Consider the following 13781-nt stretch of genomic DNA (forward strand, 5'->3'; position numbering starts at 1 on the left):
GTTCTAAGCTCTGGGGTAGACACCAGGGAATCAGGTTGTCCCACATGGGGCTCACAGTTTTAATCCTCATTTTACAGATGAGGTCACTGAGGCACAGAGAATTAAAGTGACTTGCCCACAGTCACACAGCTGACAAGCGGCGGAGCCGGGATTCGAACCCATGACCTCTGACTCTCAGGCCCGGGCTATGGCGACCCTGCCTCCTCGCCCCCTTGCCCTGCTTCCTGAGCCCTGACCCAGCCGGAGCCCCCCGCAGGGTCCCCTCCTGCGTCTAGGGGAGGACTCCCTTGCCTCGCGCCCCACCCTCTAGGGGAGTGGGGGTGTCTCTCCCACTTCAGCTCAGGCTGCTGCTTATCCGTCAGTGGCGCAGAGCACTGTATTAAGCACTCGGCAATATTAATGTGTGTCTCCCCTTCCAAACCGTAAGCTCACTGTGGGCAGGGAATGTGTCCGTTTGGCTACGTTGTACTCTTCCAAGTGCTTAGGACAGTGCTCCGCACACAATGAGCGCTCAATAAATACAGCTGAACGAATACGACGAGGTTGGTAGATACATTACCAGCCCACGACAAATTGACAGTCTGGAGGGGGAGGCAGACATTAATATAAATAGATGAATTTACCCTTAGCCCTGCCCCTGCTGAGATCTAGAGCCCGTGTCCTGCAAGGGGTGGCCGCGGGCACTGGAACTGGCATGGGGCCGGGGGGGTCGCCGCTGAGGAAAATGCCACCCGTCGAAGAGCCTGGGCAGCTTCGGTGGACACCCGGAAGCCCCCCAGCACTTCCGGACGGATCCGTAATTTATTTAGACTGTGATCTGGATGAGGGCTGGGAATGTGTCTACCGACTCTGTTCTCTTGTCCTCTCCCAAGTGCTCCGCACACGGTAAATACCGCCGATTGCCCGATGGAGCAGGGCAGGGGTCTGTCCTAGGGCAGGTTGAGGGCCGAGCAGGTTGGGGGTAGGACGCCTTGGGCAGCACAGGCGTGACCCCCAGGATGCCCCGCGGGGGAGGGCCCCGAGTCGGCCGTGGGCGTCTCCGGCAGGGCGGGCCCCAGCCCGTTTATAGGGTGCCGGCATCCGCTCCTCGGAGGCTGTCAGACCGGAGGCCGCCGGGACCGTCCCCCGCCACCGGCCCAGGAAGCAGGCATCGCCAGAGCCGAGCAGGGCGCCGGGCCGGAGAGGGCCCGCGCGGAGACGGCGATGGCGGAGACCACCCCATCCCGTCCCCCTCAGGTAACGGTGCCCCCGGCCTGGCAGCTGGGCTCAGAAGGGGCCGGGATGGAGCCCCCATCCCTACTCTGAAGGGTAGGGTGGAGGTGGAGGGCGAGTGTACTCGATCCGGATCCTTGCGGGCGGCTGGTGGGCGAGGGGAGGGGATATGAGGGTGACTCTGGAGGAAGGGGGCACGAGGCGGGTGTGACCTCCCACGTGTGGGTCTGACCGCGTCTATCTAGCAGAGCGTGTGTGCCCGTGTGTCTCTGTCTGGGGCCTGAGTGTATTTATGGGGGTCCCACCTTGGGGACCTTAGGGGCAGCCGGTCCAGCGCCCTGACCGACCCTTTCCCCCCGGGCTGCCGGAGAATCCGGCCCGGTGGCCCGGGGGATCCCGTCTGCCTGCCCAGGAGGAGCCCCGGAGCCCGGACTAATTACCCACCGGGCCCAACGTCAGTGCTCCGGCTTCAGCTTGGCTCCGGCTGGGGGTGCTGGGGGTAGGGAGGGGAAAACATTTGGCTCCTCAGCCCTTCCCACCCCCGGGAGTAGAAGGGACTGCCCCGATGTCCGAGCCGGGGGCAGGGGACGGAAAGGGCGGTTCCCTTCGGCCGCTGCCGCCCTCCCCCCCGGATAGAAGCTGCAGGGGTCTCCGGCCCTCCCAGCTGGGGTGGCCGCCCTCCCGTCTGACCTGCGACGTGTCCCCAGCTCAGCTGGTCCATCCTGGGCCTCCACCGCCTCCATCGCCACGGACGGCGACCCCGGCGGTGCCCCAGGTCCCCTGCTCCTTCCGGACAGGGTCAGAAATTCCATGGAATCTGGCGCCAGGGTGGTTGGGATGGCGGGATCGCCCCCCCGCCCCCGCCACCAGGGCTGAACCCGGGCAGCGCTCCCAACCTCAGGAGGGTCGTGTCAGGGCGAAGGCCCGAGCCCTGGAAATACCGGCCCACTCGGTGCAGGACGCTTGGCCCCGGGCCTTCGTCCCCATCCTCCCCCCATTCCCTCCACTCTGGCCTCGGGCCCAGCCGGGATGACTGACGGGGTCACGGAGAATGAGGAAACAGAGCCCGGCCCCGTCGAGCCTCCCCTCAACAGGATAACCGGGAAATTGACCTTTCCTTCTTCCTCTTCCCCACCCTCTCTTCCCTTCCCTTCCTGACCCCCTCCCTCTTCTTCTCTCCCCACTCCCACTCTCTCACCTGATGCCCCCTGACAAGACCTTCATCCCAAGTTCCCGGGGAGACTCCCCTGTCGGGCACAGGGGGCTGGGAGGCGGCTGACAGGGGGCATCTCTCCTCTCGGGCACGGATCCAATGAACGAATCCATCAGTCGACGGTGTGTATCGAGGGCTTACCGTGTGCAGAGCACCGTCTCTGCCCTCTGGCCAGACTCACAGCTGGAAGGCCCGGTGGGGGTCTCTGAGCAGCTAGGCTAACGGGGAGGGGGTGTCTTACTTTCTGTGTGACGAGGGCCCCGGTCAAGTCAATAGCGTGGCACCGTGCTCTACACAGGGTAAGTGCCCGGTACGGTACTCCGCTCACGGCACTCTGCACAGGGCTCTGCACACAGGAAGCCCTCGGGAAAGTGCAGTGGGCAGAGCGGTTGGACCGACTGAAGGGGCCGGGGAGGAGCCGGCCGAGGGTCTGACCTTCCCCGGCCGTGGGGTGAGCGCGAGGGGCTCTGGGGAGAGAGGGTCGAAAGGGCGGGAGGTCAGTTTCCTTTAGTGGGTCCCGTCCGGCCTAAGGGGCTGGGTGGGGGTCTGGGGGAGGCGGCTCCCCGTCGAAGGCGACGGCCCTTCCGCTCTCAGCAGCCGGATGGGAGCGCCGGGGGCAGGGATGAGCCTGGGCCCGGGCCCTGGGACCCCCCCCGATCCGGGATCCGGAGGGGCGGAGGGTGATGGGCATCTCTGCGTGACAGGGTTTGCGGCGGGGTTGGTCTCCCCGGGCTTGGGTGCGTGACTGGGCGTTAGTGAGTGACTCGGGGCGTGCGAACGTGTGTGTGTGTGGGGAGGGGGGGCGGAGAATGGGTGTCAGGGAGCGTGTCGGGGCGCGGGTGACCGGGCGGCAGCGAGGACACGCGAGGGTGTGTCCGTCCTCCCGCGTGCGTCAGGACGTCCGGGTGTGACTGTGTGTGAGTGTGGCCGAGCGGCAGTGAGGGCGCTTGAGGGGGTGTGTCTCTTGGCACGTGTCGGGGTGGCAGGAAGGGAGACGGCGCTGGGAGAGGTGAGAGGGTGAATTCCCCTTTTTAGGAAGAAAGGCGCGGTTGGGCCTGGGCCAAAGTGCCAACGCAAATGGAGACCCGGTGCTGGAGGCCTCTTGGTGCTGCAGAGAACCCACCCCCCTCCCATGGAGGGCCCGAGCAGAGAGGGGCACTGGGTTGGGGGCTTGGAGGGGCGGGATTGGGGACTGTAAATCCCAGGGTTTGCGGAGAGTTGCCGCCATCCTGTTCCCGCGCAGGGGGAAGCCGCCTCCTCCTCCTCCTCCTCATCCCGACTTCATCGCCTCACCGTCAGGGTCGTCGAGGCCCGAAACCTTCTCGAGGGAGACCTGTGTGAGTGTCGCCCCTCCTCGCCCGCCCTTGGAGTCCCAGGGCTGGTGGGCTGGAGAGAACTCTCGGGTCAGGGGGTGCGGGGAGAGGAGGAGACGTGGGCTTCGGCTCTGATCCCAAGGCCTCATCCCGGCAGGGAGCGAGGCCGACCCGTACGTGGTCCTGCGGCTGCCTCTGGCCTCCGGCGCAAAGCTCCGGACCAAGACCATCGCCAACTCCAGTCACCCTGTCTGGAACGAGACCTTCCACTTCCAGATCCAGAGCCTGGTCAAGGTGAGGGTGACCGGTCCCCGGGAGCCCCCCGCCGAGAGCGGACCCCGGCCGGGGGGCGGGGAGGGGCCGTCCCGCCGTCCCGCCCCAAACCCGCCCCTGACCGCGGATGCCTGGGACCTTAGAACATCCTGGAGCTGCAGATCTATGACGCCGACTCGGTCTCGAGCGACGACGCCCTCTTCACCGTCCTTTTTGACGTGGCCGAAGTCCAGGCCGGTCAGCTCCTCCGACGGACCTTCTCTCTCAATCCCCCGGTGAGCGAGGCCCCCCCATTTCTCCCTTCCCTTCCCCCTTATCCCTTCCCTGTCCCCCTCTTCCTTTCCAATCGATAGATGGTATTTATTGAGCGCTCACTGTGCGCAGAACACCGAACTAAGCGCTTGGGGGAGGACAATACGATAGTTGGAGGAGATTCGATCCCTGCCTTCAGGGAGTTTACTCGCATGCTCTTCCCCTGCCCCTTTCCCTCCTTATCTTCCCTTCCCTTGCCCCTCCCCTCTATCGAGACCCTCCCCAGAGGTAGGTTATGGGGTTCGGGGAGGGGGGGAATAGGTAAGGGGGTTGGGGTGACCCTCCAGCCACGAGAGCCCTGCCGGGCCTTGCATAGACCCTGGCTAGAGCTGTCGAACAGCAACCCGAAAGGGGCAGAGACAGATCGGCCCCGTGGGGAGCCCGGAGAAGGGAAGAGGGGGTGATATCTGCCTCGCTGGCTTCCCCACCACCAGGGGAGGTGAAAGTAATAATAATAATTGTGATATCTGTTAAGCGCTTACCGTGTGCCGGCCACTGAACTAAGCACTGGGGTGGATACAAGCAAATCGGGTTGGACTCGGTCCCTGTCCCCCGTGGGGTTCCCCATTTGACGGATGAGATAACCGAGGCCCAGAGAAGTGAAGTGACTTGCGTAAGGTCACACAGCGGACAGAGGGCAGAGCTGGGATTAGAACCCGTGCCCTTGTGACTCCCAGGCCCGGACTTTATCCCCTAAGCCACCCTGCTTCCTCACTGTACTAAGTGCTGGGCTTTCTAGCCTAAGAGGGAGGGAGGACAGGTGTTAATCCCTAATTTACAGATGAGGAACTTGAGGCACAGAGAGAGGATGAGCGGCTTAATCCAGATCACACAGCAGGAAGGTGGCAGAGCGGGATTAGAACCCAGGTCTCTGACTCTCAGGCCCCGGGCTCTTTCTGCCTGGGAAGGGCAACTCGGGCTTCCCCCTACTTTTCTCCGCCCCTTTCCCCGTCTGCATTCTCCTCTTCCGTCGATTTCAGGGGGCGGCGGAGCTGGAGGTGGAGTTCCTGGTGGAGGAGACGTGAGTGCGGGGGGCGAGTTCGAATGCGGCGCAGGAGGAAGAGCCGCAATGGCGGGGAGCGGGCAGTAGGGGGCAGTAGGCTCCGAGCCCCTAGAGCACCGGCCGCGCAGTGCGGAACCTGCCCGGCAGAGGGCAGTGCCGCCCCGCCGGCCGGGCCTGCGCTACTACGCACGCGCAGTCTCCACGTGCCCGCTCCCAAATGGACCGGACCAAGTCGGCGGGAGTCCGGGGGGGGGGGGGACGGACACGTGGGGGGTCGTTTGGCGAGGCCCGGGGAGCACCGAGGGGCCGGAAGGGGGTAAACCCGGCTAAACCCAATTCTAAAAGCGAGTCCTTGTTGTCTTCCTCAGGACGGATCCCCCCGAAAACCTCCTCACCAACCATGTCCTCGTGGTACTTGGGGTTCCCCCCCCTTGGGACCCCGGGTGGGGAAGTCCAGGGGGCGGAGCTTTGGGGGAAAGGGGGGTGGAGCCTAAGGGGAGGGGGCGGGGCCTAAGGGCCTGACTCCTGGACCAAGGGGGAGGCTTTCTGGAAGGGGTTTGATTTGATTTTTTAAAATATTTTTTTAATGGTGTTTGTAGGTGCTTACTAAGGGCCAGGCAGTGTACTGAGTGCCGGGTAGATCCAAGCTAATCTGTTGCCAAATTGTACATGATAATAATGTTGGTATTTGTGAAGCGCTTACTATGTGCCGAGCGCTGTTCTAAGCACTGGGGTAGACACAAGGAAATCAGGTTGTCCCACGTGGGGCTCACCGTCTTAATCCCCATTTTACAGATGAGGGAACTGAGGCACAGAGAAGTGAAGTGACTCGCCCACAGTCACACAGCTGACAAGTGGCGGAGAAGGGATTCGAACTCATGACCTCTGACTCCAAAGCCCGTGCTCTTTCCACTGAGCCACGCTGCTTCTCGTACCAAGCGCTTCTCTGTACATTGTACATGTATTGTAATAATAATGTTGGTATTTGTTAAGCGCTTACTATGTGCAGCGCACTGTTCTAAGCTCTGGGGGAGATACAGGGTCATCAGGTTGTCCCACATGAGGCTCACAGTCTTCATCCCCATTTTACAGATGAGGGAACTGAGGCCCAGAGAAGTCAAGTGACTCGCCCACAGTCACCCAGCTGACAGGTGGCCGAGCCGGGATTAGAACCTGTGACCTCTGACTCCTAAACCCAGGCTCTTTCCACTGAGCCACGCCGCTTCGCTTGTCAGCTGGGTGAATTTAGGCGAGTCCCTTCACTTCCCTGGGCCTCAGTGACGTTATTATTGGAACCACTTTCTTAATTACTCATCAGGAAGATGGGGATGAAGACTGCGAGACCCACGTGGGACCCCCTGATGACCTTGTATCCACTCTAGTGCTTAGAACAGTGCTTAAGCACTTAGTACAGTGCTCTGCACATAATAAGCACTCAGTAAATACATACTACTGAATGAATGAATGCTCGGCCCATAGTAAGCACTTAACAAACAGCATTATCATTATTCTCTGTGCCTCAGTTACCTCATCTGGAAAATGGGGATTAAGACTGTGAGCCCCACATGGGGCTACCTGATGACCTCGTATCTATCCCTGCGCTTAGAACGGTGCTCGGCACGTAGTAAGCGCTTAACAAATGCCATCGTCATCATTTTACAGAGGACGTAGGCACAGAGAAGCCAAGTGACTTGTCCAAAGTCACCCAGCAGATAAGCGACAGAGCCGGGATGAGAACCCTGGATTAGACTGGGTTCTAATCCCTTGTGGTTTGGGCAGGCGGAGGAGCAGAGGGGCAAGGTTCACCTGTGGGGGAATAGCCTGAGTGGGGGGTACGGGGCCCCACTGGGCGGGGCCCGGAGACCCCAGAGCGAAGCCGGCTGCCGCCGGGGACCCCAAAGGATCGTCGGGACTCTCCGGCCCCTCCGCCCTGTCCCCTCACCGCACGGGGCTGAGCGGCTTGTCTGCCCCAGGCCCGGGAGCTGACCCGCCTGGACGTGCGGCTGGACGGGGAGAGCAGCGCGGTGACTCCATCAGGTGACCCTCTGCCGCGGGGCAGCTTGACCTCCGGAGAAATGCCTCCTGGGGTTAAGCTGGGGGTCCCTACCCGTCCGGCACGAAGGGGAGTCCCGATTTCTACGGCCGGGGGCGTCGGGGAGGGGATGGGTGGCGAGCTGGGCCGAGGGGGCAGTGGGAGGGGACTGTCGCCCCGAGGCGGGGGTCGCTCCCCGGGTGCGGGCTGGGGGGCCGGGGCCCCGTCCCCGTCCCTGACGGCACCGGCCCGGACGTCCAGGGGGAGACCACCTGGAGCTGACGCTGGAGGGATCTTACGAGGGACGCCGGGACGTTGCCCTGGGCCCGGCCCCCGCCGGCCCCCTCCACTTCCACTACGTGACGTCGCGGGAGATGGAGCTGAGTGGGCGGCTGAGGGTAACTCCCCAAATGCCCCCGCCCACCTCTCCCTACCCCTCTGGGCAGGACCGACTGGGCAAGCGGACCTGACCCGGACGTGAGCACGGGGCCTTCCTCAGTTGTTAAGCACTTACTATGTACCCGTCACCGTTCTAAACGCTGGGGTAGTCCGTCAATCGTATTTTTTAAGTGCTTACTGTGTGCAGAGCACTGTACTCGTGAGAAGCGGCCCGGGCTTGGGCGGCAGAGGTTGTGGGTACTACTCCCGGCTCTGCCACTTGTCAGCTGTGTGACTTTGTCGCTTAGCTTCTCTGGGCCTCAGTTGCCTCATCTGGAAAATGGGGATGAAGACCGGGAGCCCCACAACCTGCTGACCTTGTATCTACCTCAGCGCTTAGAACAGTGCTTGGCACATAGTAAGCGCTTAACAAATACCATTATTATTATTACTAAGCGCTTGGGAGAGTACAGTATAACAATAACCAGACACATTCCCGGCCCACAGCCAGCTCAGAGTCAGTCAGTTTATTTATTGAGTGCTGACTGTGTGCAGAGCACTGTACTAAACGTCTGGGAGAGCGCAACATACAATAAGAGACACATTCTCTGCCCACAGCCAGCTCACAGTCTAGAGAGGGAGACGGACGTTAATACAGCTACAATTTCATCAGGTTGGACACAGTCCAAGTCCCGCGTGGGGCTCGCAGTCTAAACCCCCATTTTACAGTTGAGGGAACTGAGGCTCGGAGAAGCGAAGTGACTCGTCCAAGGTCACGCGCAGCAGACGCGTGGCTTGGTCTCCGTGAAAGGTAGCACGGCCTGCCTGGGCCGGGTGAGGTCGGCCAACTGGGGCAAGCCGCTGCTCTCATTCATTCATTCGGTGGAATTTATTGAGCGCTTCCCGTGTGCAGAGCACTGTACTAAGCATTTGGGAGAGGACAATACAACAATAAACCGATGCATTCCCTGCCCACAATGGGCTCTCCCTTCCAGAGCGGCAGCGATGACAGCGGAGGGGGCGAGGAAGACCCAGCCAGCATCCTGACTGTCCCCCTGGGGTCCCTCTGCCATGGGGCGGAGGTGACAACCTCAATTCCTGCCCCGAACGTAAGCCTCCCGCCGCGGGTAGGGGCAGGCACGGAGCCGACAGGGAAGGGTACGGGGTGGGTGTAGGGAGGACCGGTCAGCGGCCGGACTGAGCCTCATTTTCCCCTCCTTCCCAGGACACGGCGCTGAGGCTGAAGCTCAAGGTTGACGACTGGTAAGGACTGGGCGGGTCTCTGGGGAGGGGGCCCGTGCTCCCGGCCGCGCTGCCCCCCCCCCCCCACGTCTCTCCCTTCTCCGCCGCAGCCCCGGGGAGCCCTCCGTGCGGCTGGGCTTCGGGCTGTGCGCGGGGGAGCGGGCCTTCCTCAGCCGGAGGAAGCGGGTGGTGGCCAAGGCCCTGAAGCGCCTTCTGCAGCTGGAGGAGGATCTGCCCGAGGACCAGGTGGGAGCATCGGGGGCGGAGCGAGCGGGGGGCTGCGATTCACGGCAGAGGGGCACTCTGGGCGAGAGCCTGTCTACGGCTCTGGTTTTGGGTGCTAGCCCAATCCTGGGGAGGGGTCAGCGCTGGGGAGCCTGGTGCAGTCCTTGCTCCCCCCACACCCTGACTTCCCCGGGGGCCTCAGTTACCCTCCTCTTTCCTGTACACCTATGCGTGTGTGCCTGACCACGTCCGTGTCTGTCCCAGGTCCCGGTGGTCGGGGTCATGGCCATAGGCGGGGGGGCTCGGGCCATGACCTCCCTGTACGGCCACCTCTCGGCCCTCAAGCACCTGGACCTGCTGGACTGCGTCACCTACATCAGCGGCACCTCGGGCTCCACCTGGTGAGGGTCGGGATCTGGGGGACGGGGTCCGCGGGAGGGAGCGGGCGCAGGGGCCCGGCAGGGCAGCCACTGGCTGGAGGGACGCGGGGCATCTCCTGGGTGGCGGAAGTCGCCTGATCTAAGGTGGCCCCGGCCCCCTAGGACCATGGCCAGCCTGTACGGGGACGCCGACTGGTCGCAGAAGGACCTGGAGAAGCCCATCGGCCACGCCCGCCACCACATGACCAAGAGCAAGCTGGACGCCTTCTCGCCCTCTCGCCTGCTCGGCTTCCAGAGGGAGCTGGGGCGGCGGGCCGAGCAGGGCCACCCGCCGTCCTCCGTCGACCTGTGGGGCCTGGTGCTGGAGTTCCTGCTGAATGGCCAGGTGCCGCCCGCCGGCCGCGCGTGTCCGTGGACGTGCGTGCCTGTGCCCCGGTCGGGATGTGAGCCCCCCCCCCCCCGAGTCCTCACCGCGTCACCAGCTCTGGCGCCTCTGGGGTCGATCGGTCGTATTCATCGAGCCTTTACCGTGCGCAGGGCTCTGTCCTAAGCGCTTGGGAGAGGACAATATGATGGACCCATTCTCTGCCCCTAACGAGTCTAATTAATTCATTAATTGTGGTATTTGTTCAGCGCTTACTATGCTCTAGTATTAACGGGTTGGACACAAGCCCCTGCCCCACGTGGGCCTCACAGTCTCAATCCCATTTTACAGAGGAGGTTACTGAGGCCCAGAGAAGTGAAGCGACTTGCCCGAGGTCACACAGCTGACAAGTGGCTTGGTCTCCACGAAAGGCAGCGAGGCCCGCCTGGGCCGGGCTCTAGCCACTACGCCGTGTTGGCCAGGTTTACACGGGACCAAGACTGACTCTCAGAGAGGCCCCCGCCTTCGGCGAGCTTGCGTTCTGCGTGACATGGGGCCATCGGCGTGAGGGAAGGCCGAGCCGGAGGCCGGGCGGGGACGTCCGGGGGAGACGTAGGGCCCGGCCTGGCTGTGACCCAGGAATCTCTGGGAAGGAAGTGCCCAGAGGGGATTCGACCACCCTCACCCACCCCTCCGAGCCCCCAGTTCAGCGCCGGTGACTGTCTCCCCACTACTCCAGGTGAACCGAACAGAAGCTGTCAGACCAGCGGCGGGCGCTGGATCGGGGCCAAACCCCCTCCCCCTCTACCTGGGCCTCACGTCAAGAGAACGACCGGGGTCCCCTTGACTTCAAGGGTAACCCCGGGTGTGGGGGGGGGGGGCCAGGGGGGTGGGGCAGGGGACAGGTTCCCAAATTCACGGCCTCACCCGACCTGCCCGGACAGAGTGGGTGGAGTTCTCCCCCTACGAGGTGGGCTTCCTCAAGTACGGCGCCTTCGTACCGCCCGAGCTCTTCGGCTCCGAGTTCTTCATGGGGCGGCTGATGAAGCGGCTGCCCGAGTCCCGGATCTGCTTCCTGGAAGGTGAGAGCCGGGGGGCCGCGGCGGAGAGGGGCTGGCGGAGACCCCGGGGATGGGGCTGGGGCAGGCCAAGGGGATGTAGGACTGGGTAGGAAGCGGGTCTGTGGGGGAAGAGGCCAGGCCCAGGCGCAGCCACCGGGGGACGGTCCGAGGGGGGATCGGAGTCAGGAGCGGACCGGGCGTTCTCACCGTCACCGAGGGAGCCGGATGGGCGTTGGGTCACTGGTTCCCCCCCCGCCCCCCGGGGCGGGGCAGCGTGGAATTGACTAAACCGGCCCCTCAGGCCTCTGGAGCAACGTTTTCTCCGTGAACCTGCTGGACGCCTGGTACGACCTGACCTGCTCGGACGAGGCCTGGAAGGAGCACATCCGGAACAAGATCGGGAACATCGGTGGGACGGCAGGCCCCCCGGCTGGAGGTGGGATAGGGGGTGCGGTCCGGGACGCCGGGGGAGAGGCCCTGACCGAGACCCCGGCTTCTACCCCCCGCCAGAGAAGGAGCCGCCCGGGTCCCGCCGCCCGGAGGGGTCCTGGCTGCGCCGGGAGAGACGCTGGCCCGGCCCTGCGGGGCTTCCTGACCGGGCGGCCGCCTCAAACCACCAACAGCCCACAACTTCCTGCGGGGCCTCCAGCTGCACCGTGGCTACTGCGGTCACCGGGACTTCTGTACTTGGAAAGGTGAGGCCACCACCCCGGACCTGGGGAGTCGCGGAAGGGAGAGGAGGGGGCCGGGGCCCTGCCCACAGCCACCGTCTCGCCCTCCCGCCCAGACTGCCAGCTGGACTCCGTCCCCACCCGGCTGACCCCGCAGCAGCCTCGGCTCTGCCTGGTGGACGCCGCCTACTTCATCAACACCAGCTGCCCCCTGCTGCTGCGGCCCGGCCGGGGCCTGGACCTCATCCTCTCCTTCGGATACGCCCTCAACTCGCCCTTCGAGGTGCCGCCGTGGCCCCCGGCCCCTCGGGACCTGGAGTCCCCTCCCACCCCAACCCCTCTCCTGACTGCTGGGGAGGAGGAGGGGAGTCAGCAGGCCAGGCTCAGGGGTCCTGCGGGTTGAGAGGGGGGCCTGGACGGGGTGGAGCTGGGGGGGTCATTTTCCAAGACTATCTCCACCTCCCAACCTCTCACCCACCCCTCTCCTCCTAACCGCTGCAGGTTCTAACACCGCTGCCTAGCTTGGGGGCAGGCGGCCTCTTAAGGGGAAGGGTCTCTGCTGGGGGTGGGGGTCTCTAACCCAGCTCCCTCTCAGGCGCTGGAGCAGACGGAGCGCTACTGCCGTGAACAGGGGATCCCCTTCCCCGCCGTCAAGCCGACCCCCGAGGAGCGGCTCCGGCCCCGGGAATGCCACGTCTTCTCGGACCCCGCCTGCCCGGACGCCCCCGTCGTGCTGCACTTCCCCCTGGTCAACGACTCCTTCCGCCACCACTCGGCCCCCGGTGAGCCCAGCCCCGGGGCCCTCTCAGCCCTGCCCTGCCCCGAGACGCCCAGCTCCCGGCCCCGGGACCCCTCAGCCCCGGGTGGCGGTTCGGCCCGTGACGCCCCCCCTCCCCCGCCAACCCCGCCGTCTCTCCCAAACGGACCCAGGAGTCCGGCGTAGCCCAGAGGAGCTGGCGGGCGGCCAGGTGGACCTGGAGGGCTTCCTGTCCCCGTACTCGCTGCTGAACGTGACCTACAGCGAGGAAGACTTCGACCGGCTGCTGCGTCTCAGCCAATACAATGTGCGCAACAGCCGCCCCATCATCCTGCGGGCCCTGAGGTCTGCCCTGGGCCGCCGCCGCCGTCCCTGAGCGGGGACCCCCGCTGGCCTTGAGCCGGGACCGTCGGCTGGCTCTCGACGCGAACCCCGGCCAGCCCCGAGCGGGGACCCGCCCCAGCCCTAGGACCCGTCCGGAGCAAGGGAAGTGGCTCTGGGCTTCAGAAATCCTCCGTTCTTGAATCCTTCCGCCGCCCGGCAGGAGGCTGGGGGGCCGGCCCGGGACTCGGGCCCGATAGCTATCCAGGCTCTCAGCCCCTGCAGCTGGCCAGTAGCCGAATCTACCTCCCGCAGCCCGGGCCTTCGGGGTCCTTCATTCATTCAGTAGTATTTGAGCGCTTACTATGTGCAGAGCACTAGACTGACGTTTCCCTGCCCTACATGAGGCCAGCCCCACCTCGTCCCGGCTGCCGGCCGCGCACCGTGGCCTTGTCCTCCCTCTGTTCACCCGAGGGCCAGAGCCACCGGTCACGGACATGAGCCCTTTCTGAGGGGTGGAAGGAACCCAGCCCGGGGACCATCCTCCCGCCTCTCCCGCTCCTTGCAACTGTTGCCGAGACCCCTAACCTTTCCCCAGCAGCAGGACCCCCCACCCCATTTCTGCCACCACTTTGTGAGTATGTATGTGTGGTTGGTCCGGCCACGGGTGCCTCGGCGGTAGGGTCCCTCAGCTCCGGATGGGGCCCCGGGTCCGGACTGCAGCCCCCTCCCTACTGTCAGACACTGGAGACCTCGGACTCTTCTCCACTTCCAGGGGGATGTTGAAATCAAGGAGAAGCAGCACGGCCTAGTGGATGGGGCACGGGCCTGGGAGTCAGAAGGACCTGGCTTCTGATCCCGGCTCTGCCACTCGTCTGCTGCGTGACCTCGGGCAAGTCACTTCACTTCTCCGGGCATCAGTTGCCTCAGCTGTAAAATGGGGATTAAAGCTGTGTCCAACCAGATCGGCTTGTATCTATCATGGTGTGTGGTGCATATTGAGCGCTTAAACACCGTTTAAAGA

General features: G+C 64.1%; 1 protein-coding gene across 1 annotated transcript; it reads left to right on the forward strand.

Annotated features, from left to right (window-relative positions):
- The first annotated feature begins 1203 nt into the window (after positions 1–1203).
- PLA2G4D (phospholipase A2 group IVD) lies at positions 1204–13720 on the forward strand. The gene is given in 23 exon segments (XM_039913860.1): positions 1204–1236; positions 1849–2010; positions 3669–3762; positions 3896–4032; positions 4155–4286; positions 5304–5344; positions 5695–5737; positions 7300–7363; positions 7626–7756; positions 8732–8845; positions 8962–8999; positions 9089–9224; positions 9468–9604; positions 9746–9970; positions 10687–10802; positions 10892–11029; positions 11310–11417; positions 11519–11564; positions 11566–11635; positions 11637–11703; positions 11796–11962; positions 12275–12461; positions 12610–13720. Coding segments are annotated over 23 exon segments (2589 nt in total). The 3' UTR covers positions 12813–13720.
- Positions 13721–13781: the final 61 nt, after the last annotated feature.

This window comes from Ornithorhynchus anatinus, chromosome 13 (genome assembly GCF_004115215.2).
Source record: "Ornithorhynchus anatinus isolate Pmale09 chromosome 13, mOrnAna1.pri.v4, whole genome shotgun sequence".
Classification (NCBI taxonomy): domain Eukaryota; kingdom Metazoa; phylum Chordata; class Mammalia; order Monotremata; family Ornithorhynchidae; genus Ornithorhynchus; species Ornithorhynchus anatinus.